The sequence below is a fragment of the Rhea pennata genome, chromosome 1 (assembly GCF_028389875.1).
Source record: "Rhea pennata isolate bPtePen1 chromosome 1, bPtePen1.pri, whole genome shotgun sequence".
Classification (NCBI taxonomy): Eukaryota; Metazoa; Chordata; class Aves; order Rheiformes; family Rheidae; genus Rhea; species Rhea pennata.
The window spans coordinates 47557400-47583846 of NC_084663.1; the positions used below are offsets into that span (position 1 = coordinate 47557400).

At 38.1% G+C, this 26447-nt stretch overlaps 1 protein-coding gene across 3 annotated transcripts in view; it reads right to left on the minus strand.

Moving 5' to 3' along the window:
* KITLG (KIT ligand) overlaps positions 1 to 26447 on the minus strand; it is a 61107-nt gene that overhangs the window by 14344 nt on the left and 20316 nt on the right. For all 3 annotated transcript variants that reach the window (XM_062585058.1, XM_062585052.1, XM_062585043.1), the window contains exons 2-5: positions 22027 to 22140; positions 11800 to 11862; positions 2934 to 3113; positions 772 to 934 (exon numbers count right to left, since the gene is read on the minus strand). In XM_062585058.1, the coding sequence (XP_062441042.1) occupies positions 772 to 934; positions 2934 to 3113; positions 11800 to 11862; positions 22027 to 22140 (520 nt within the window). The remainder of the gene's footprint in view (positions 1 to 771; positions 935 to 2933; positions 3114 to 11799; positions 11863 to 22026; positions 22141 to 26447) is intronic.

Consider the following 26447-nt stretch of genomic DNA (forward strand, 5'->3'; position numbering starts at 1 on the left):
GCTGCTTTAAACGAGGATTAAGTCAAATTAAAAAAAGGCAATCTGATTAATAGACAGATGTGTCACACACTGAGCTGCTACTGAATACCTATTCTGGAAGAGCAATTACTTTACACAAGTTCTTAGGTCATGGCATTGATCTACTTCTAGTTATTATTGGTTGAACTGCAACTGAATATGTTGCCCTAATTAAAACAGCTAGTACTTGTCCCTAGAGAGTAAAAGGAAACACAAAACCTCCATTCACTAGAAGAATGAGAATGAACACAGGAGCCTGACCTGAGCTTGTTAAATTTTTAAAATCAAGTAAACATTGTCCTTTTCAGGAGAAGTGGGACAAACACAGAGGTGACTTGATGCTGCTACAATTTACGACTTGTCCTAGTTCTTTACCCTTTAGGTAGCACAATCTTAGGCTCCTTTACTGCCTTATAAAAATTAAATAAACCATCAACAGAAGATCAGATGAAGAACAAGAGCAATGTAAAAAGACAATCCAGGATATATTTGGGATGAAAAGAAACAGAGCAGAGTATTTGAAGTTATTTTGGATTATATTAAGGGAATGATGTCACTGGGAATGATGATACTAGTTTTACTGCCAGATAAAACTCTACTTAGAATAGAAATAAAAGTTTTGGTGTTGGTAGTCATTTTAACTGGCAATAAAAAGCAGATATAGCATCAGATCTTTAGTATCTCAGAAATCAAAGGAAAATCATCCATTTATATCTACTTAGTCTCTGTTCACAAAAACAATAGCCATCTTACCATTCTCTGGTGTTTCTACTGTTGAAGGCAAAATGCAGTCACTCTGATCCAATGTGTCTGCAAACTCCTTATAGACCTCAATGGTACTATTAAAGTGACTGAAAAAATCCTCGGGAATGAAGCGACCTTCTTTATAAAGATGACCATTTTCTTTTATAAAATCCTAGGGCAAAATATAGAATTCAATTTGAAAGAAGGGAGGAGAGGTGCTCATTTCAGCACATCAGCAGATGATAAAATATCCAAAGATGACACAAATAAGTTCAAATTTTTAAGGTGTAGAAGAGCAACTTTACTGCATACAATCTTAAGAAAACACACAAACGCTCTGAGCTGAGCGTTTCAAAAATAACTTTGCAAACAGAAATGAGCTATTAATCCATCACTGTAAAAATGCCACAGAAATACGTAGCTAAGAAATTAAATGCAGTTCTCATCCTATGCTGAAAATGAATAGAATTTGATATTTTATTTCATTAATTATAAAAATTACCTTGATTTCATGTTATTTTGTAATGTTATCCATGACCCTTTTGATCTGAACACAGGAACACAACACAATCACTGCTATTAGGACTATAGGACTACAGGGAACAGATTACAATAGCTAGGATATAGTACTACAGAGAAGCCAGTTGAGATCCCTGATAATGTACCTAAAAATAAGAGCAGGGCTACAAACAAGGCAGCCCAGTCAATCACTGTGCGGTCTAATGGATAATATGTTATGCCAAATTAAACAAAAAGATTGAGGTCCATGTTAAGATCACTGATGGTTTTTTTAGTTTCCTTTTTACCTGACTGTGGCTTTTACAGTAGCTTTTCCTTACGCCAGCTGTTAGCTTTGGCCTGGCATTACATTTTACTCCTAGTAAGGAAGACATTGGTAAGCACATAAGTTAAAAGTGTACCAAGAAAAACTTCCCAGAGCTTGGTTCTAAAATTATTTTCTTTTTAAGAAAGAAACATATACTACTGTTGCAAGCAGTAGATCTAAATTTATTCTTCTATGAGGACAAACATAGACAGTTGTTTCTCTGAATTACAGGGTATTTCCTTCTTCATTCTCTATCTTAAAATTTAATTCTTTCATAATTCTTTCATAATTACATAATCACAACTCATTTAAGTGTCAGTGCCTTGACTGATCAGGACAAGCATTAAATAAAGAAAGATAATCTGAAGATTGGACAGCATTCATTCTGAAGTGGAAAACTAGAGAATATCTAATTACAGAACAGTATCTCAGCAATATGATGCTAATATATGCCAGAGTTACCAGCTTATGCCACACCAAACGACACTGGATCTTTCTGTGCATTTATTTCATTCTGCATGTAAAAAGGGAACAATTAAATCAGCTCTTTAAACAATCTAGAACTGACTGAGCAAAAATAAATGTATATGGAGGACGAAATCCTAGCTGTATAGAATATGGTGGATTTTTTTTTCTTTTTTATTCAGTGGCACAAGATCTTCAACTACAGAATTGGTAATTACTGAGAGACTGGTTAGAACTGGGTAAAGCATTAGAAAGTTATTTTTTTTCTATCATATTTTCACCCAAGAGAATCAGACATCTCTAGAGTGAGATTTCCAGAATCCTTCCAGCTGCTGTTGGCATTAGTAAACACAAGGAACTGTGATGAGCCATATCCTCTAGTCTATGCTGTGTCTTTGCATACAGAAGTTCATTAAATTGTGGTGAAGTTTTCTGAGGCTCACACATGATGATACATATTAGGGGTATATTAATAGCTTCAACCACATCATATTTAAATTTACATTAGGATCACTAGCAAGATTACTAACTTAAGCAGGATGCACAAGGAAGATTTCTGTCTGTTTGAAAAAGGCCAGATTGAATGAATGATTAAGAATAACAGTTACATTTTTGACTGTAACTCTATACAGGTCATGTATATACTGTAAATCCTTATAAGCTGTTTTCCTTTAAAACAGGAGATAATAAGTAGCTAACATTATCACGGTGTATTCAATGCATCTCTAAACAAAGTAGGATTTCAAAAGCAAGGAACAGAAATGAAGAACAGCTGTAAAGAAGCCCTGGACATTTTCAGATAAATACCAACTGCTGTTCTAGAGAAAGCTCAAAAACAAATATCCAGCATAAAAGTAGAAACTCTGTATTAGGAGATTACCTTATTTTTATCAAAAGCTAGACATGCCATAAGATCATTAATTATCCTTGTGAGATTATTGATGATTGAATAGTTGCTTAAAACATCAGACATATCTGAAATATCTGAAAATTTCTGGAGAAGATTATGTAGACTCCTTGAAAATTCAGGCACCATCAAATGCAACCAACAGTGATTAGGCTGTCAGGGGATAAAAATAACAGAAAGGTAGGTTAAATATCACACTTCTGTAAAAACTGGTTAAGTAACTCAATGTGCAAAAGTAGATTAAACTTTTCTTTCCAATTTGGATTATCTTGAATTTGTCTAAATTAAAATTCATCTTCTCTAATGCGGCCAACTTTCTCTTCAATCCTTTTGGTATAATCTCTGTTCTCTCTGACGCTGACATATTTATGTTTGTCTGTTACCCTTCACTAAATTGTTAATGAATGCAAAGCATTAGTGTCTTTAGAGTTTGAACCTTGGGATATACTACTATAAACTCTCTTCCATGCTTTCATTAACTTTGTTGGTTTGTTTGTTTTTAAATAATTAGTGCTTTAACAATTGTTCTCTAGCCTTTCTTTAAACTACTCTCAATTTTCATTTTATTATTACCGTATATAACTCAACCCAAAAGATCCTTGATTTAAATCTGTTCTGAAAAATGATACTGTAAATTTACTGCTGTGGAAATCAATGTGAGCTTTTATCCATCTCTGAACAAGTTAGCTCGGTTAACTCTTTCGCTTCAGTATTTTCACTAAATGCTATTTAACCTGGATCTGGCCTCAAGGGAAGCAACTGGGCTGCCTGAGCTGTGCCTTGAGTGACCACTCGGAAGAGGCGACGAGTGGTTGTAGTGGGTGATTCCATGCTGAGGGGGACAGAGGTGCCTATCTGCTGATCTGACCCCTCCTCTAGAGAGGTTTGCTGCCTGCTGGGGGCGAGGATACGAGATGTGTCTGAAAGGCTACCAGGGCTTGTCTGCTCATCAGACTACTACCCTCTGCTGCTCTTTCACGTGGGTGCTAACGATACAGAGAGCAAACTAGAGACAATCAGGGAAGACTTCAAAGACTTAGGTGGTCAAGGGTCTGGGAGCCCAGGTGGTCTTCTCATCAGTCCTGCCCATTAGGGGGAGGCATGGGAGGAGGAATAGGAAGATTTCCCAAATCAACAACTGGCTTCACCGCTGGTTTTGGCAACAGGGTTTTGGATTCTATGACCATGGAACATGGTTTGAAGATCAACAACTGGTGGGGAGAGATGGGATTCACCTCACCAAGTGGGGCACATCTGCAAACAGGTTGGCCAGCCTAGTAAAGAGGGCTTTAAACTAGGTGGGAGGGGGGAGGAGGGGTGTCATACAGACAGGGTAGACAATAAAACACAACTTGGGTTAAGGGGCCTTCAACGGGTGCATGCAGCTGGGGATGTGCATTTGGGACATGGCTATGGGCGACTCCCGTACACCCTTCCTGGGAAACCTGCAGGCAAGACCACCTCTTTAAAATGCATATATACCAATGCACGCAGCACGGGGAACAAACAGGAGGAGCTGGAGATCAGTGTGCGGTCGCATGGCCATGACCTCATTGCAGTCACAGAGACATGGTGGGATAGCTCACATGACTGGAATGCTGCCATGGCTGGATATATGCTTTTTAGGAGAGACAGGCCAGGGAGGCGAGGTGGTGGAGTTGCTCCTTATGTGAGCTATGTAGCTTATGGGTAAAGATCGAAGGGCAGGCTAACACAGGAGACACTGTTGTGGGTGTCTACTACAGGCCACCTGTCCAGGAAGAGAGAGTTGATGAGGCCTTCTATAGACACCGGGAGGTAGCCTCACGATCACAGGCCCTGGTTCTCATGGGGGACTTCAACCACCCTGACATCTGCTGGAGGGACTACACAGCAAGGTACAAGCAGTCCAGGAGGCTCCTGCAATGCATTGATGATAACTTCTTGTCACAAATGGTGGAGGAGCCTACGGGGAAGGGTGTCCTGCTGGACCTTGTCCTTAACAACAGAGAGGGACTGGTTAGAGATGTGAAGGTTGGGGGCAGCCTTGGCTGCAATGACCATGAGATGGTGGAGTTCAGGATCCTGCAGGAAAGAACTAGGGTAACAAGCAGGATTGCAACCCTGGACTTCAGCAGAGCAGACTTCAGGCTCTTCAGAGACCTAATTGGAAGAATCCCATGGGTTAAGGCCCTAGAAGGAAGGGGTCCAGGAGAGCTGGCTAATATTCAAACATCACTTCCTCCAAGCTCAAGAACAGTGCATCCCTATGAGTAAGAAGTACAGCAAAGGGGGCAGGAGACCTGCATGGGTGAACAAGGAGCTCTTGGTCAAATTCAGAAAGATGAAGAAAGTACACAGAATGTGGAAGAGGGGACAGGCTACTTGGGAGAATTATAGGAATGCAGTCAGAGTATGTAGAGATGCTGCAAGGAAGGCTAAGGCCCAGTTGGAATTGAGTCTGGCAAGGGATGTCAAGGACAACAGGAAGGGCTTCTTCAAATACATCAGCAGCAAGAGGAGGACTAGGGAGAATGTGGGCCCACTACTGAATGGGGCAGGGGCCCTGGTGACAAGGGATACAGAGAAGGCAGAATTACTGAATGCCTTCTTTGCTTCAGTCTTCACTGCTAAGGGCAGCCCTCAGGAATCCTGCAGCCTGGACATGAGGGAGAAAGTCTGGAGAAGGGAAGACTTTCCTTTGGTTGAGGAGGAAAGCATTAGAGACCTTCTTGGCAGGCTAAACATCCACAAATCCATGGGTCTGGATGGGATGCACCCACGGGTACTGAGGGAGCTGGTGGATGTTGTTGCCAAGCCGTTCTCCATCATCTTTGAAAGGTCCTGGAGAACTGGAGAGGTGCCTGAGGAATGGAAGAAAGCCAATGTCACTCCAGTCTTCAAGAAGGGCAAGAAGGAAGACCCAGGCAACTACAGGTCCGTCAGCCTCACCTCCATCCCCGGAAAGGTGATGGAACAGCTCATTCTGGATGTCATCTCCAGACATATGGAGGAGAAGAAGGTGATCAGGAGTAGCTAGCATGGATTCACCAAGGGGAAATCCTGCTTAACCAACCTGATGGCCTTCTGTGATGGAATGACTGGCTGGGTAGATGAGAGGAGAGCAGTGGATGTTGTGTACCTTGACTTCATCAAGCCTTTTGACACTGTCTCCCATAACATCCTCCTAGAGAAGCTCAGGAAGTGTGGGTTAGACAGTGACAGTGAGGTGGACTGAGAACTGGCTGAAAGGCAGAGCTCAGAGGATTGTCATCAGTGGTGTGGAGTCTAGTTGGAGGTCTGTGGCTAGTGGTGTCCCCCAGGGCTCAGTACTGGGTCCCATCCTGTTCAACGTTTGCATCAATGACCTGGATGAGCGGACAGAGTGCCTCCTCAGCAAGTTTGCTGATGAGACCAAGCTGGGAGAAATGGCTGACACACCAGAGGGCTGTGCTGCCATTCAGTGAGACCTGGACAGGCTGGAGAGTTGGATGGAGAGGAACCTCATGAGGTTCAACAAGTGCAAGTGCAGAGTCCTGCACCTAGGGAAAAATAACCCTAGGCACCAGTAGAAGCTCGGGGCTGACCCTTTGGAGAGCAGCTCTGCAGAGAAAGACCTGGGAGTGCTGGTGGATGACAGGTTGACCATGAGCCAGCAATGTGCCCTTGTGGCCAAGAAAGCCAATGGTCTCCTGGGCTGCATTAGGAACAGTGTTGCCAGCAGGTCGAGGGAGGTGATCCTGACCCTCTACTCAGCCCTGGTGAGGCCTCATCTCGAGTACTGTGTCCAGTTCTGGGCTTTCTAGTACAAGAGAGACATGGAGCTACTGGCGAGAGTCCAGCATAGGGCTACAAAGATGATCATAGAGCTGGAGCATCTGCCCTATGAGGAACGGCTGTGAGAGCTGGGCCTGTTTAGCCTGGAGAAGAGAAGACTGAGGGGGGATCTTATCAATGTGTTCAAGTACCTTAAGGGAGGGTGTCAAGGGGACGGGGACAAACTCTTCTCAGTTTTCCCATGTGTCGTGACAAGAGGCAACAGGCAGAAACTGAAGCACAGGAAGTTCCACCTGACCGTGAGGGGGAATTTCTTCACTGTAAGAGTGATGGAGCACTGGCACAGGTTGCCCAGAGAGGTTGTGGAGTCTTCTTCTCTGAAGATATTCAAGGCCCGCCTGGATGCAACCTTGTCTAACATGCTCTAGGTGACCCTGCTGAGCGGAAAGGTTGGACTAGATGATTTCCAGAGGTCCCTTCCAACCTTACAGATTCTGTGATGCTATGATTCTATGATTCTGAACATCATCTCTAGGTCTGAAAGTTCTTTTCCTCATTTTTCCCTGATAAAGGGATTCTACACACCATGTCATGATATCTGCTACATCTGTGCCACTGGAATAGCATTCAAATCCTTTCAATGACATCTGTACAACTATACTGCAGTTAAAGTTTGTACAGCTGTTCGTGGGATTGAAATCTTGTCATTCATTTGCTGGCTTAAGTCATTAACTTACTTTACTTAGATTTACATAATAGTAGTCATGTAAATATAAAGGCCACCGAACTCCACTCTCCCCCAGAAAACTTAACTCATTATGGTAAGCACAGCAGGTAATGTGTTGGTCATTTTTTATATGAGGAAAGGCTAAGAGAGCTGTGACTGTTCGGCCTGGAGAAGAGAAGATTGAGAGGGGATCTTATCAATGTGTGTAAGTATCTGAAGGGAGGTTGTCAAGGGGATGGGGCCAGGCTCTTTCCAGTGGTGCCCAACAATAGGACAAGAGGCAACAGGCACAAACCGAAACACAGGAAGTTCTGTCTGAACATGAGGAAAAACTCCTTTACTGTGAGGGTGACTGAGCACTGCAGCAGGTTGCCCAGAGAGGCTGTGCAGTCTCCTTCAAAACATCTGCACACAATCCTAGGCAATGTGCAGTACGTGACCTCGTTTGAGCAGGGAATGGCTAGGGAGGTCCCTCCATAGGTCCCTTCCAACTTTAACCATTTTGTGATACTGTGATTTTAACATGCACATGGAAACCCCTTCCCAATAAATAATGCATTTTTAATAGTAAATGTTATGAGAAAAATGAAAGAGCAAGTGAAGATCAGCATTTTAACAGTATATTAGGTGAAACATTCAAATTTATTCCAAATATGAAGCTATTTTTCAACTGTTTTCAACTGTCTTGGGATCATTAAAACCTCACACCTTTCAAGATCTTGGCTCAGCAACCCCTGAGGAAGATGCACTCTCAGTTTTTCACAGCATTTAGAATAACAGCATCCATGGAATCCATCAACTTCTTATTCCAGAGAACATTGGAAATATTTGGAGTTGTATCCACCCATTGACTTAATTTCATTTTACTCAATTTATGCAATAAATTCTTTATTCAAAAAAATTTATTCTCTACTATCTATCATTACCTGGGGATGAATTAGTTTCTCAGTGACACAGCTGTTGTTCTGCCCAAATGTGTAAATATATTTGATGAAGAAGAAGCATTCACATTTCCAAGACTCTTTGGCTTTGAGGATTAGAGAACTTAATGTAAATACATTGTTTAGTTCCACTTTAACTTTCACTTTTCTGTGAAACCCTCTCACACATCCACTAATAAACGGAAATTTAGAATCATCTCCTTCTCTATTATAGTAATAACTTAAAAAAAGAATAAAACTAAATGTGAAATGGATGACATTTGGCTTCATTCTCTGCTCCTCCTTTTTTCCACAAACACAAAAACAAGAGGGGAGAGCAGAAGCAAATATAGTTAAGGAAAGCTTATTGAAATATACCCCATTCTAGCAACGTGCGCTGTTTACATGCCATATTACACTGCCCTGACAAGACAGACAATGAATCTTCGGCTTTGGTGTAGGAACACCAACACAGAGCCCCAGTGCTTCTCTGAATTGCAGGTCTGGAAACTCTTTTTCTCAAAGGTTTTGAGGGTGTGCATTCTACTATGGCACAGAGCAGCAAAAGCTTGCTGTTTCACCTAGTGTACAACAGGAGCATTTGGTGATTTCAGCACGGATTCTATTTTGCTGCTCCTGCAATTTAGCATGTGTGTGGGAGTCTCCTCTGACTGAACTGTTCCGACCTGCAAAGCTGATCATATTAGCTTTAAGTTTCCTTCTCAACATCAAGCTGTGCATTTTCTTGCTTTCTCAATACTTACCAAACACAGGGAGGAAACTACATTAAAACTGGAAATATGATACTGTTTGCCAAGCAGAAATGAAAGTTTACCTCTGCTCTGTGCAAATTTTTGTGTAAGTTTTGACTGAGATTTACATCCTCAGGTGCTTACAAATGGTGCTTCCCTGTCTTCCCAGGTAATCCTCATTTAACCTTTTCTTTATCTATCTAAAAGTTTACAGTGTATCTCCCTCTTACAGTGCAGCCTGTGCTGCTGTCATCTTTGCCTTTTAACCTCCAGGTTAACCTACACAGTTCACTCTGAGTCTACTTTTAAAGCCACTCAGATGCCTCAAGTTAGTGCATAATGCAACAACCCTTCTGTTTAATGGATTGGGTCAGTCTGTTCCTGTTACATGCACTACACTGGCTTTCCATCTGCTTGGGATTCACTCTGTCTTCCCACCTTTAGTCACCTATGATTGAGCCTTGTTACCTTGGGTATATTTCCCACTTTATGCATACTCTGAAGATTGAAATCTATTGAAAAAATCTGCAGAGTACTGTTTTGATCCTTTTAGAATTGAATAAAGAGCATTCACCTTATTCAAAGCCATAGGTTTCTTAGTTTGTTGGGATTTTTTAGAACTCAGAGTAAAGCATATTTATTCAGCCAGCTTTTGCTGTGGTATACGTAATACAACTGGAAATCCCCAGAGAGGAATTTGGCAAAGTGGGATAAGAATACTGCTGAAAACTTCCTCCAATGAAGGCATGTGGCCAAGAGCTACACCTTCCACCACCACTATTTAATGTGGTGTACAAGCAGAGCAAATTTGGAAATCCCTGCTCTCAACTTCTCTTCTTTCTATTTAAATCTTGGCTGCCCATTGTAAATGTAAACTGGTTCTAAGTTTCTGGATATGATGCAGTCAGATGACATGGCATTTAAACTATAGAAAAAGAAACTATACTGGAAGCCAAAACTAAACCACGGAGCAAGGTAAGAGTTAAATAGTGGGAACGATCATAAGTCCATTGCTCAGGCAAGCTTCCTGGCCTTCCTTATTTGGAGTGTAAACATTCCCCAAGAGAGCAGCAGAGACATCGGTCCTGACAAAGTCCTGCCCTCGCCTGCCAGCCTGCCTCACTGATTGGGAAAGCTGAGGGAACATGATTCAGGCTACTGCTGTACTCCATGGGCATGATTCTCCTTGACAGAAAATCACATATGGACTCAAAATCACTGAATTTCAAAAAGCACTGCAGACAGAAGGCAAAGGCAGCCTGTTTTACTTTCTTTTTTTCTGGATAGTGACTATTTTTAGAGATTTCAAATTTTCATTAGTTTTATTTATGTTATAGTACAGACTAGAGCACAGATCCAATACAGACTTCCACAGCATTGGTTCTGAATTTTCCTGTCTAAGGAATCAAGTTTAGACTGGATTCTCTAACTTTCACTAAGTTTTAGTAAAAGCTTCTAGTTTCCTACAAAACTCAAAAGAATACTTATTATATTACTATTAGATTTGCCACAATTACCTCGAGATCTCATATTTCAGTACCCTTCACTATCCTACAACTTCCTTTTCCTCCAGCAATCTTCTTACTTCATATTTATCCAGGACTGATAGAACATTGCTTTTGATTCTCCAATATCAAAGGGGAATTTTGCTAGAATTGCTAGACTGTTATAGGACAGGATGTATTTTTATATGTATGCTAACATAATTTTGATTGTCATAATGACAACTTTATACACATACAAACACAACTTTTTACATCTACTGGATGATTTCTAACATTTGACATATGTGCACAATGATTCAGTTTATATTCTTAAGCCAGGCACGACATTATTCACTTGTATTGATAAGCCGGTACTTTTTCTTTCCTTAGATCAATGCCAGTATAGTATTCAGCATAATTTCTACTTTCACCTTTTTTCTTCTCTTTTCATTGTGGCATAAACAACAGCCAACAAAACGTTTGCAACACAACATTCTTAAAAATGTTTTAAAAAAATTAAGAACAATTTCAAAGATATTTAGCAGAATAAGCAGTAGGATAATATGAAGACATTTTTAATATAAAATGTTAGAAAATTTTAAATAAAATATAAGATTTATTTAAATGCATGACTATGAATGAACTGTGGGGTTACACAGAAAGAATAATACAGAGATTGTTTGAATGAAATAAAAAATGTCCCAATTTTCTTTACCGATACTATCGGTTACTGAACTTGGGTTTTTCTTCATTGGTTACTGCACATACATTGTCAATTAAAGTCACTTCCACAAGCTTTAACTAAAAAGACATTCTACAGTATACCTAAAGTACAATTAGAGAGAAACTACTTGTTCAATTGAGCAACAATTTTCAGCTGATGTGACGAAACAATACCATAGTTTGACTTTTTCCAGAGAAAATGCTAAAAAGTATGAAGAAAAAAATTTCCAAAAATTCTATAAATAACAAGACTTTAAGTGACTGCAGGAATCTCTATATATTTCTATTTTTTAAATTAATTCTTGGAATGCCTATTTCATATAATCAATTCATCAAATAATAATAATAATCATAGGAATAAAATAATTATTCTTTAACTGTAACTTAATAAGCTATAGAACAAAGTACGAAATATTATGACCACCACTGGATCCAGTGGGCTATTTTATTGGGATTAATTTAAGTGGTTGTACATACCAGGCTATCCATCTTCGGGACATATTTAAGGGTTATCATATAATCATTTGGGAGATTTCCAACCTACAATAAATAGATAATAAAAATGTTATCAGTGACTACTCAACTTAAGACTTAATTTCCATCATGGTATTCAACATATAATCTATCAAATATTCAACACAGATTTTAGGTAACCTATCAGTTGCAAAAGCTTATATACTCAATCTCACGCGGAACTTACACTGTATGTTATATGCTCAAAAGTTAAGTATCTTTTTGTATCTCACTAGCATTCCCAGAACCCAGGCTATTCCCAGTTGATGTTATTCAAAGCTATTATCTCCCAGCAGAATTAGTCAGTAGAGTGGTGAAAGAGAAGTGATGCTCTGAGGTTACTCATTACTGAGTATACCAGTAATCAGAAATATCACTGCATTGCCATCTTTTAATGGGACATCTTGAAGTGTTTGGAACGTTTACATGACAATTTTTATGTCACCTTTACCTCTCCAAACAGGCCTACCTGACTAAGCATTTTTCCTTCAAATAACTTTTCTAGGTGAGCATTTGAAACTAAATGAATACTCGCCTGTCCAGTGCTCACTAATGTACAGGTTCAGAAAAATCCTTAAGCATGGCTTTAACTTTGAAGCTGTGCTTCAAACTAATTATGAGTAACATAATTATCTCACAGCCATGTTCTGATGGAAAGGAGAGCTACCAAACATGTAAGCTCAGTGTGGCTCTACAGATGTGGGTGAGCATGGGATGAGCTGAAATGAGAATGAGGAGTGGCGGAAGGGGCCCTACTCAATTATACAATGTGATCTCCTACAGATAGGATCTAACACTCCAGTGAGGTAGGGCCGATCACTGGGGAATGTGCTACGAGGGTAGATGAGGACGAGTGGATGAGAGAGACCACTACAATGATCCACAATCTCTTGAAGTACTTTTTTTTTTTTTTGAAAAATTGACTAATACTATGCTTCATGATAGAGCAAATCTTTTTGGTGTATCTGTGAAAGGAAAGATTTGGTTGATATTTCTCATCCCTGTTTGAAATCCATTTTGTCGAAAGATGCTAAGCACATACCTAACTCTTTTCATGGACTAGAATCAATCCTTTGTTCAGCAAAGCATTTCTACTTATTTGGGTTAAGGATCATTTTGTTATGGGTGCTTTTGATTATGCTGCTATAGCAACCAGCACAGTTTTTAGGTAATATTTTGTTTGATACAACAGAATATTTTACTTGTTAATTAAAATTCCATTTCAATTAAAAATCAAACAGTAACTTCAAAATGTTAAGGTTCTAGAACGGTTCAAGGACAATACTTATGCATAATAAGTCACTAGTGAATTCTAAACATTTTTGTATTTAGAATGTAGCCTGAGCCATGATCTTTCAGTTCAACGACCTCTCCTTACAGCACTAAACCAAGTTTTATACAAGTGATCCTGACAAATTCTGTTCTCTAGAACATATAATTTTTTTTTAACTTTTATACCTATACATACCCCAGGCAGAGGTTGCAGAAGTGCCACCAAATCCTCTATATCAGTTTCTATTGCTTTTGGGGGTTCTGATTCAAGATATTATAAATACTAAAAATTATTGCAATACATTCCTTCTTTAGAACATCCTGAAGTTGTACTTTTATTTCCTTTTGAAACGGACTGATTTATGCTGAATCCCTATCTACAATTTTTCATTAATTTTTCCTTTCTCAAAAAACACCCTGCCATCACAGGACATTAACAGGTAATCCTGTTTCTTTTCCAGTTTCCTTTGCATGGCTAAGAAGGTAAGATTAGCAGCACTTCAAGCAGCAAAGATAGTGAAGATTTTACCGCAGGTGCAAAGTTTCCCATACTTACTCTAGAGGGATTCAGTACTTAGCAATGTCAGCAAAAGTACGTTTCTTTAAGAAAGGTCACTGGAAGATGAAATTTGTTCCAAATCAATGAACACTACAAGAATTGAGATGCATTATGTATACAGTCTACTTTACTGGCATCAGTGCTTGTCAAGCACTTTTCACGCACAGTTAAAAAAATATAAGCACCTAAGAGCTCTTACAGCTCTCAAACAAAGCTGGAGATTACAGTTCAGTCTCAGATATATTTTCCTTGACAGTCTGTGAATCAGAAAAGATATTCTTGAATTTACTACTGAAAATGAAGATCACTGGGGTGGTCAAACCCGAAGTATATGTCCTGCCCCATGAAGAAACAAATTGTTAGCGTTTTATTGATTCAGCTCCACATGATAGATATTTTGCTAATGGTAAATGGCGTAGCTCAGTCCAGGTGATGAAGCTGTATTTGTGTCCCAGTTGGACTTACCAATTCACTGACAGAAAACAGGGTTGAGTCACAGAATCACAAAATCACAGAATGGTTGAGGTTGGAAGGGACCTCTGGAGATCACCTAGTCCAATCCTCCTGCTCAAGTAGGATCACTGATAGCACGCTGCCCAGTATCATATCCAGGCAGCGCTTTTGAGAATCTTCGAGGATGGAGGCTCCACAATCTCTCTGGGCAGCTTGCTTCAGCGCTCAGTCATTCTCACAGTAAAGAAGTTTTTCCTTATGTTCAGGAGGAACTTCCCGTGGTTCAGTTTGTGCCCTATCACTGGGCACCACTGAAAAGAGCATGGCCCTATCCGCTCTACACTTTCCCTTCAGATACCTATACACATTGATAAGATCCCCTCTCGGTCTTCTCCAGGCAGAATGGTCACAGCTCTCTCAGCCTTTCCTCATTTGAGATGTGCTTCAGTCCCTTAATCATCTTAGTAGCCCTTTGCTGGACTCGCTCCATAGATCCATGTCTCTCTTGCACTGGGGAGCCCAGATCTGGATGCAATACTCCAGATGTAGCCTCACCAGGGCTGAGTAGAGGGGGAGGATTTCCTCCCTTGATCTGCTACCAATGTTCTTCCTAATGCAGCCCAGATATCACTGGCCTGCTTTGCCACAAGGGCATGCTGTTGGCTCATTGTCACTTTGCTGTCCACCAGCACTCCCAGGTCTTTCTCCACAGAGCTGTTTTACACAGGTCAATCCCCAGCCTATACTGGTGCTTTGGTTATTCCTTTCTAGGTGTAGGACTTTGTACTTCCCTTTATTGAATTTCATGAGGTTCCCCTCTGCTCATCTCTCCAGCCTATCAAAGTCTCTGAGGTATCAGTGGGAAATACGTTTGATAAATCTGTACATTTTGTCTTGCTTGCCCTGGAATGAATCTTGAAATTTTGCCGAAGGTTAGCCACCAAGGTAACCACAATCTAAAACTAATCATTTCCTTTTCAATGCTGAATTATCCTCATGTAGTAATGTTAGTGGGGCCAAAAAGAGGGACAAGCATGGCTGTGTTGAGTTTTCCAGTTGAGTACAAAGGCAAAGACAGCTTCTGTATTAACAGCTTTGTGTGAGGTTGTTGATGATTGCAACTCAAAGAGGAGCTGCAAGAGGCAGAGGACAAGAAAGTTCTGACCTGCCTGAGCAATGATGGCTTAAAAGTGAACTTTCTTGAAAATTCATGAGTAAAAGAAGGCCTTTTTGGTTCTTGTACTCAACTTCTTAAGTACAGTGACAAATTTGGGGGCAACAAAATCCTCATCTGCATGATCTTCCTTAGAGAGAACATCAGCTAAAGATTTTGGAAAGCAATTTATAGAATGAACCATGCATTGCAATTAAGATGCCCCCAGATTTTATCTCATTTAGCAGGTGTGTGTGGTTGTAGAAATTCTAACAGGTTCTGAGAACATCTTATTCCTTCAAGAGATAAATAACAGGGAATCTAGACTTACGCCTTTAAACTTTTATAAAAGCAACATTAATGGCTATATTCCCAATTGTAGCAAAATCTACACTGTGGAATGCAAGATTCCTTTTGACATAAAGAAGTCTGAATATTTAATATAGTCCTGTTAACACTGCATAACCCAAATACACTTTTTAAAATGTGCTCATGATCACACAGATGGGGAGATGAAAAAGGGATGAATTCCCACAGAAATAGTTGTAAGTGATGTAGATTCTATAAACTACTCTTTCATCACAATAGCAAAACAGAAAAGTCACAACCTATCTCTGCAGTCAAGTTCTTTGATATGAGAGGCTACTCATGCTGGAAATTCTCTTTACTGTGAACTGTTTTACTGTTTGAAAACTTTAAGGAGATAAACATAGATATCAAGATTTTTTATACATGAATCAAAGATAAAGTAAGTCTTTAAAGTAAAAATTAACCATTCACCATTGTCAGTGATTTCTTTTTTATTCTGAGTCATATGATGGGAAAAATGTACTTTCCTTTAGGCTACCATTTCTACCTCCTATTTCTTTCTTCCTCACACTCTTTTCCTACTCTTGAATGCTTCTACATCTCCCCTCCTTCCATCTTTGGCTTTTCTTTCCTTGAAGGAAAAGTCCATCATCTCTGCAATCTACTTTCTCATTTGCTAATGAAGCAGTTAATAAGATCTGCATCATTTGGCTTAAGACAACATGCTAACAAGTTCCGTTCACGCTTTTCACAGCCATAGTGGCAGCTTATTTGCAGGATAAAAACACTGGATCATTTTTTATAACCCCTTCACACATTAAAATTAGACCCATTTGAAAATAAATATAAAATGCTGTGGAGGGTGTAAAGTACACATTTACAGCAAAGATGCAATGTGAAGGTAAGGTGTTTGAAACAACATGTTCAAATGATTGGCCTAGTTGGTGTATGCTAACTTTTGCTTAGCCATCCAATAATCAAAAGAAACATTGTTTTAAAAAAGAAGATCACAAAGGATAGTACCTCAAGTACCTTAAATTTTGTTAATGGGATAAACTGAAATGTGTAGGTACATTCCATACACGTTGCACAGCTCAGTGAAAATTCTACTTGCATCTGGGTTTGATACTGATATTTACCAAACATATACACTGTACACTCAAAAAAATCTTAATTGTTATGCTAAATTAGAGTCACAATTGTAGCAATGTGGTGCCTGGCTTTTTGCTGACTTACAATGCTGAAAATAACACTGGGGACAAGCTTTATTGACAGGTGCTGCAATTACAGTTTCATAATATGGAACATTTGTTCATCAAGCAGCATGTTTCCCTCCAGACATCTTCATTAAAAAAAAAACAAAAAACAAAAAAAAAAAAAAACAAAAAACAAAAAAAAACAAACAGGAGTTCAAGTGATTAGCAATGCAGAATGAATACTCTCTAAATACTTGCATTCTCTATAGGCATGAAACTATGCTCTTTTAAAGTTCTCCCTGTTAAAACTGATCATTGAAATGTTCTTTTCTTCTTAAAAGCATTTTGTATAGGATGTGTTCTTCATGTTGCAAAATTAGATTATAAAAATTTCAAATAAATTTAATCTTACGGAAAATACTACTAGTCATCTTTGTGTGAACTGTTATCAGTCTGTTTTGGTCTTAAGTTGATTAGGGCTCAGTAACCTCAGTTTTATTGAATCTGCTCTTTCTGACTCTGGTTTCTGGTAAGAGTCACTTGACACTAGTGACACTAGTGAAAATCCATATTAACACCACTGAAAACAAGTTACAACATACATCTGTCCTCAGTTTATTACTCAGTGTAACACTGATTAAGCAGATGATCCACATCTTTAGGCATTACACAGAGTGCCTTATTTATTCTGCACTAGCACAGGCTTAGTAGCTATGCCTGGTTTATGTTCACAGAAAACACTGGTTGCAGCATGTCCATCTCAGATTTCTAGAATACAATATAGTTTAACAGCAGCAGCCATGTTCAAGGCATTTTCTGTCTGTGAACTACATGTCTATTTTTTGCAGAACCAACTCTTTTGTTAACTAAATTACTATCACTACTCCTAAATATTTACATTATGTTTGTACTTCTTCAGGACTAGGCCACCTTGCGCTGGGCTCTACACAATCATTAATATTGTCAATCCCAGCCTTACAAAGCTTACAGTAATTAAAATAAAACCCCAGAAACAAATAAATGAAGACTAGGTTGAATTAAGTTACAAACAAAAGAGTTTGGTAGGGAATTGTGGCACTGTTTTTTTAGCTTTATGTGAAATGCAGTAGAGATAGAGAAGAGTAGAGTAAGAAAAGAAAAAAGAGGGACATGAATTTATGCTGTAAGAATCTTAGCACGAGATACAAAGAGGATGAAAATCTGTCTGGAGTTTATCAGGGAGTATTTCTCCTGTGGGCCAGGAACAGCATAACAGAAACAAAGGAAATATTTAGGAGAAGCTAAGATAAGGCAATGTCAGAATGTGTTAAGACAGTTCACAGGCAGTGTTAATAAGGCCTTTGAAGACAAAACCAAGAAGCTTGTCATTGATAAAGAGACAAAGGAGGAGCAGCTTGAAGGAAGTAAGTGGAAGCTCATAGGGTCAGAACAGCAAAATGAATAAAAAGAAGGGCAGAATTACAGAAATCAAGGCCAGAAAAATGCATGTCTGTGGACTAGATTTAAATTCATTACGAGTTTAGAAGAAAGTTGAATTTGTATGGACAGCTATCTGAAAAAAGAATCATTTTTCTTGTTACGACAGGAAAAAAAAATTACTAGCTTTTAGGATTGAGCTTAATGAAGGTCTGCGAAGTGGTGAGAGCCAAAATGGGCACTTTTATTGCAGATCTGAATGACTGGTGAGACATGATGACATTCCTTTACAATTAGGGCTAGGGAAGAGTAACATTTGGGGCAGAGAAAGATGAAGAGCTCATAAATCTCCTTAGCTTTACTGAAGGCCATACTGAATCTAAGCTGATGTCTGCACATTTGTGATGAGATATGAGGAAGAGAGGCCAAGACCTTAAACTACATGATGGGACTTGTGAATTTACTGCTGAACTGGTAAGTTTATCACTGATAAGTATATAATTATACTGATGGCTGTGGATAAAGTATCTGAAGAACATGCCAGTGTGGCCAAGAATAAAGTCTTTAAGACAAATGTCACACCACTGTCAGCAAGTGTGATCAAAGTCTATAGAAAGCCATTGCATAATAATATTACAATAACTATGGGAAAAAACATAGCATATGCTGCTCAGCACTACAACTTATTCTCAGGGTGAGAGAGAAGATTTATTAAAGACACTGTGTCCCATTGGTACAAACTCTTTGGATCAGTGGGAAAACAAGACCTTTAAATGCCAGTAAGATCATAAGGAAACCAGCTACCTATGGGCTGCAATGACTAATTCTAGAGAATCAAATCTTCAGAGTATCATTCTTTATTTCAGTAAGTGTAATTTGTTTAAAAAGCAGAAGCGGTATACAAGTATTTACAGCAATTTGTAAGAGTTTTAGGCTTTATCCGACCAAAATTTTTAATCAATGTCATGTTGGAGTCCATATTGTATATTCTTAGGATATACCCTATATATCATGACAAATTATAAATGTAAAACCACTAGAAGTTAAAAGTCTGTTTGCCAATATCATGTTATCTCCCCATTTTGAAAACAATGTTTCCTTTTAATTATTTCAGATATACTGATACGGTAAAATACAATGCTATGCAGAAATCAGATGTTACCTTTGAATAGTATGGTGCAGGTATCAAAATTACAGACACATAACTATATCAAAACTAAACAGCCTTGCTGATAATTTCTAGCCAGTACCTAAGCAAGGTCTTTTTTAAGTAGTCCAGGAACCTCTACACCATACTTCATTGGTTTATGTAGATATTTCCTAAAGACTTATGTGGGTAAGGGGGAAAAAAATTATCACTTATAAGTATAGGTAGAAGTAGTCACCCATTGCTTTCATTGGCAAAACTTTTATAATGCACCCATATCTTACACCAGGAATTTGAAAGTAAATTTCTATTGAATCAATACAGTTTTCATGGCATTGTAAAAAAGAATTGTACTTTCTTAGTGAAGTAATGTGAACAGTCAGTTCACATTCACCATGAATTTCTCACTACTTTTAGGTAAATTGTCACTTAATGATATTTCTTCTTAAAATTACAGTACTTTAAGCTTTATTATATATAGCTCTTTCATTCCCAGTGTCAAGTTGTCCTGGTGTAGTATTTTTAAAAGGGAATGATCAACTTGTAATTCAGTCAGTTTAATTTAAAACAAGAGTTCTTGTACTTTAAGATACTATACTTATTTCTATGTTATCCATTCTGTTCTCAGGTGGATGAAAAATCTATGCAAATATTAGCATACATACACAAAACAGGGAAACACACTCTCCGCAAAACAATCTCAAATGCATAATCCAAAACAAAAAGAAAACAAGCATCTGGTTTTCAGTCTTTCTACTCTGTGCATCTGTGCCATTTCTCCAAATCAAAGTAACTTTGAATCTGTTAGCTAATTTCACTCAAATTTTGCATTGAGTGGAGAGATCTGTAAGTATACATGTTCCTGTATGTTTTGCAGCAATTTCCTTCAGGAGAAAGACAGTAACAGCATCCTCACCGAAGTAATGGCAGGATGAGCTCAGCCCTACCCCGTTCTGCTCAATCTCAGCAGCAGCAGAAGTGCAATGCAAGCTGGCCAGTCAGCAAAGTTTTTCTTTCAGGCTAAGCAGCACACAAACCCAACCAGTTACTAAACTCCCTCCTGCCCAGCCAGCAAGCCAGACAAAACAGGATATGAGCCTGGAAGAAAATGAAAATATTGTTCAGGTAGGCATCCTGCTTAGGGACCACATAAGGGAGCTAGCAATGCTGTCCATGGAACAAGAAGCAGGTATGTGGAAAAGAGTATGGATATGGAGACAGAGGACTGCAGGTATACGTACAAGAACTGCAGTTACCTGACTAGATTGGAGGAAGATGTAGGAACACTACATGCAAATTCATAATCAAATGAAAGACCAATTTGATTTTTTTAATATTAAGTTTCTTTCACAATTCTCCTCAAAAGGAAAGGATGATTGTTCAAGCTGCATGCAAATATTTGTCACCAGTATTTATATATTTAAATTGTATTAAAAGGAAAGTTAAAATATATGTTCTGAGAATACAGAATTGATAAAAAGTTAGTGTTGACCTTATCCCAAATAATTTCACTAATCCTCAAAGGAGTTCTGTTACTTTAAAGTCATGCTTTCAACAGTTTTAAATCAAAGCTTAATACTCTTTTAAGAGATGTACATAATATTTTCTTGAATAAACATATCAATATTTCAGAATTATGCCTAAAGGGACTAATATGCAGCACTAAGCATTTCAGAAGGACTATAGGAACACCCTTCCCTTCTCAGAGAAATACACTATGTGCCAACACATATAATATCCAAAGAAAACAAATTAAGAACATCTTAAGATGCACTGTCATCAAATGTAACTGAATCAAATTAAGTGTCTGGTAACATTAATTCTGGTCTTGCAACTGATTCTCCATAACAAAGCCATAATTTTCAGATGAAGAGAATATGTAGGTGCAGGTATGTTTGTTAAGTGTTCAGTATCTATTATTTCTTAAAACCTTTGGTGTCAGATTCTGCACTACTGCGAGTCAGCATAATCAGACTTCAGTGGAGTTAAACACCAAGTGACTTCAAACAAGGAGAAACAGCTGTTCAAACGAATGCAATGTTCAACCAAGTAACACTGAAAATGTACTTACATTCATTTAGTTCTTATAAAAAGCTGCCAGTCCTTCAGACTAAATTTTTAGACATAACAAAACAAGTAAAGAGAGAAATATAGAATATTCTATGTAACCCACTCACGTCTAAAGATTGTAGGAGCCGCTCAATCATTATTGCAATGATTGACAACAAAGATGCCTAACATTACTTTTTTTACATATATATGGCATGAACTTCCTGTAAACCTTGGGTAAGGACTTATCATTCATTTTAGTTTTGTTTGCCACCAGTCTACTCCACACATACCAATAATACAAAAATAGTAATCTGTCATCTGGATGGGAAACAGTATTCTGTTCCCAGAGAATGTTTGAGGAAATTGAGACTTTTGACAATTTTCAGGGCAGTTTGGAGGGAGGGAATCATACAAGTCCACACATGCCACCGTGATCAAGAAAGTCACCTCTCTTCAAAGAACTCTGAAAGTTATTCTCCACTCTTTGCAATAAAGGTTTTGATTTTGACATATTTTGATTTTAATATTATCTTAGTTCTAACATATTTTGCTAACTTTCCTTACAAATGTAAGTACCATCAGGCAGTAATCATTACTGAATATAAAAAATACATGTGAATTAAAAGCGACTTACCAATTTTGCAATGTCATTCACATCATCTGTCACTGGATTCCCACAGGAGCTCTGGGCTTTGACAAGAGGGTTAAGTAGGAGTAGTTGAAGACAAAAGTAAGTGATAATCCAAGTCTGTATTTATAAAAAACAAAGAAAAATTAGTAAGCATTTTCCAAAAAAGAAGTATGAGAGACTGTAGTAATGTTTTTCATATATGAAGTCTAGATGTGATAATACTCTTTCATCAGCACACTGCCATACTATAATCTTCATGCCAGACATCCAAGGAAATGCTCTCAACTCATTTTTTTCTGAAAGAAAGCACCTTTGGAATAACAATGAAAAATCTGGTATTGAACCATCAGACCATTTGTGTAGTATTCTGCTGCATTTAACTGTCCAGGCACATTTCTTCCAAGTTTAGAGGCACCAAGTAAGAGAAAGAATCAAAATTCGCAACATTGTTCATTATCACCACACAGCTAAATAAATGCTCGCCACTCATCTGGTAAGGTAGCCAATAAATCTCTGCTTCTGATGTTATAATGGATCATAAAAAACAAAGCGATACTAGACCCCAGACAGATAAAAAGGAGAAAGTTCGTTATCACAGCCATTACAGTTGGATACTTCAGCTGTAAGCAGAACCACAACCAGCTTCTGCCAAAACACGGAGATCTCAAGCATCGATAAAATACATTTTCTCTAAGTGACACGCTCTGGCCTATCAAAAATAGTAGCTTGGCTTTGACACTTCCTTCCCTTCCTAAGTCCTATTATGGACAGTGATGTAATGCACTGACATGGGCTTCTGAGATTCAGCAGAAAAAATGCTAGATAAGTTGTTCAGATGCACCTGTGCATCTTTTCTGCTACACTGCCTGAACTTCCTAGCCATCTGTTCCCTGAGCCCTGCTGCTTTCCCACAGAGCCCTCGGCCAAGTTTAAATTGTGTATCTTTATTTCCAGAATGCTAAAACATTTAAGTTATGGATAACCAAGAGTTGCCTTGGGTTCTGAAGCTCCCTGTGCCAGCTGAATGAAGTTGTCAGCAAGAGACGATGATGGTGTGCATTTACTGCAAGCACGAAATTTGCCTGTGCAGGCTCCCCAGTCTTTGCAAGGGCAGGCTTAGGAGCAGAATTTGTTTTTGCAGAAATTAAGATGCATTCCAAGCCTTTCTGTTCTCTGAGGCAAGGAGAAAGCTCACTTCTTTGGCCTTGGATTCAAACAGCATATAGCCCTTCAATTTAAAACCAAACCAAACCAAACAACATGAAGCTGTCTAGGAAAGTGGAGGGAAAAACTCACAGAGTCAAAAGCAGATCTATTCACCCAGAAGTGCTAAGAAAGCATGATTATATAAAGATCATCTGGGAACTATCTAAACATGACAAAACAGTGACAGATGTTTTACCTGATGAAAGATGCCCGAATCTCCTTTTTATATCTTACATCTTTTGTATTTTATATATATATATTTTAAGCAAAACTGGCCATTTGCTTTTTTTTTTTTTTTCTTTTTTTTTTAAGCATTTCCTGACTGATTTAGGCCAAACTTCTTTGTAGACTTCTGCTGGAAAAGACCATTCACCCTCCTGCCCTTCACCTCTCTTGCACTGACCCTGGTGAGATGGTTTAGCCAGCTGCAATTTGCAGTCAGTCAACCTACTTTTATTTTTGGTTTTCTGTGCTATTTTTCAAGCAGATGTGCTCTCTGAATTACAAAAACAAAGAAGCACCCATACATGGAGAGAGGAGAAATAGCCAGTTATGGATGGCAAAAGTCCCTTTCAGTGGAGCTGGCACTTAGCTTGGCCTAAACCATTTATGAAACCACACCTTCAGACCCAACAGAATCATGACAGTGGGCAGACTTATATGCAAATACACTGAAAATATTCTAAGCAAAACAAACATTTAATATGCAGCATGTCTTTTGAGAATACTTCTTGCTTCAACGTAACCAGCATCTAGAAATACTTTTAATCTAATGTCTATACAAATACTGGCAGAATACCCTTGAAATATTGTGAAGTTAAGTACTTAATGATGAAAACAAACCATATCTTATGCCATACAAAGTTTTGGAGTTATACATATATAAACGTTGCAAACTTCCAGGAAATGCGATGAGGTCATCAGGCTCAGTCGCATTGCCGAGACAACCGGCAATAGCCCAGGGTCTGTTCCCCACTTTCCTACGGAGATGTTAGTAGGGAGAATGAGAATGTGTGGATCCGAGATCTCTTAATGTATCTTCTGTTGGACAATTTGGACACTTCTGCTTGTTTGGACTTCTACCTCCTTTTTTTTTTTTTTTTTTTTTTTTAATAATTTTTTTTTAATAAAAATTTTCATTTTTTAATAAAAATTTAGAAGTTGATTAACTATATCGCTTCACAGTAAAAAACCTACAATTTTGCTTTCAGAGTTAAAAAATACACTAACCATTACACTTGTTAAGGTTCAGGGCTGTTTCTCCTATGTGTTATTTGTAGAAAGAGACCTAAATCACTGATTTCTTTATTCAACATTTTGTAACACATAAAAGAAGATTGGATTTGTTTAGTGACTTGTGTCAGTGCACAAAAATTGACCTAACATGTCCAATAGTCAAAAAAGTAACAGAACACTTTCATTGGAAACACTTTCTGCCAGACCACTGATTTTAAAAATCAACAAAAGTAGGAACATATACTAGATAAAATGAGAATTCTGATGTATCTGGTCAGTATTCAGGCTTCTCAAACTGATCTGAAAGTACACTCCATACATGAAGTATAAAATCAGCATATATTTTATAATTACGCAAATCAATCAAAATACAAGATGTTTTGTCCTATGTAAATAACAGAATTTAAAAGCATAGTTATTTTAATAACTGCTCTTAGAAACAAATGCTTTGTAAATTCTGAGATGATTTGAGGTTCTTCTGGCATATTTGTTCCCTATGTCATCCAACAGGAATTGAAAACCTGCAAAATACTACTAGTTTCAACACGTCCATTATCCAAAATTTTTTAATTATTTGCAGTTACAAAATATTTATATTGTATGTGCCTACAGGCACATTGCATTTAAGGACTATATAGATTAAAGAGCTAAACAATTTTTGTGCTGTTCACTAATGACCGAACCTGCTGTTTGAGCAAAACTTGAATGAACTGAATTAAATCAAGGATGGAATAAAAGGGAAGCTTAAACACCCCCTTTATAAATAGGTTACAGTTTTGCACTATACTACGCATAAATGAAAGTCACCCACACAGCACTCATTACAGATTTCCATATATAATTATTTCTAAGCTAAAATGGTATTTTCAAAGCTGGCTATAGGATCTAATCACATATCACCTACTAATATTAAAGATATATGGTAGACAGGAGGCACCTGTATTCTAAAGGGTCTCTTCCTATTTTTGGCTCAAAAATTAGAACCACTCTGTTGTTTTTGTATTTTGAAATCTCTTAAATTCTTAATATTTAATAGTGTTTTTGTGAAAAGTATAATTTTAACAATTATACTAAAAAGGATAACTTGAATTATAGATTTAAATTAATCACTTCTGAATATTTCACAAATGATTTCTATCATTGCCTATATGCCACAAACAACCTATCATTTCAGCTAAGAGCTTTCATAGGCTTAGCTACAGATTCAAGTGTTGAAGACCATCCTTTTAGCAACTGTAAATCAAGAGACATTCATTTATCATCCAGAATGTTGACAAAGGCTGGTGAAAGATTGCTCCAGCATCTTTTTCACAGTGTGCTATGAAAGGCACACAGTTATGCTTGTTAATATTCAGCTAACTCCTTAAGTGGAAAGCAGCAAGGGGAATACCACCTTGCTAAATAAACAGTGTTGGAAAGTCTGGACATTTCCAAACCTCTTGTTTGTACTGATAACAAATCTAATCATAACTATAGAGAAATTATGAACAATAAATGTAAATAATAAAATCCAAGCACAGGGAGAGATAGTAGCTACATAGATAAACAGGCTCCTCATTATCCAATTTCCTACATTCATGTCACGTTAGCCATGGACATTTTAACTACAGCTTATTGAGTAAATCATATCCAGTTAAAAACAAATAAGCCACAACCGCAGTAGTGTTAGCTGACAACACAGAACAAAATTCACCCTGGGCCAGGCTTCCCAAAATTATTTTTTATTTTTCCTAATTCTGGGACAGGAACATCTCTCAATATTAAACCCTCAGGCAATGTTAGCACACTACTTTGCTGAGGAACAGCTTGTGAACTTCTGCCATGGACAACATTGGTTGGTCAGCCATGGATAACAGATTTAATTTTCATAATTCTGTAATAAAACCCCAACAGAAAATGAAAATAGCAAGAAAAGAGCTTTCTTGCCTTTTCTCTACCATCGACCGTCATCCAGAAGCAAATAAGCACAATAATTATTTCAT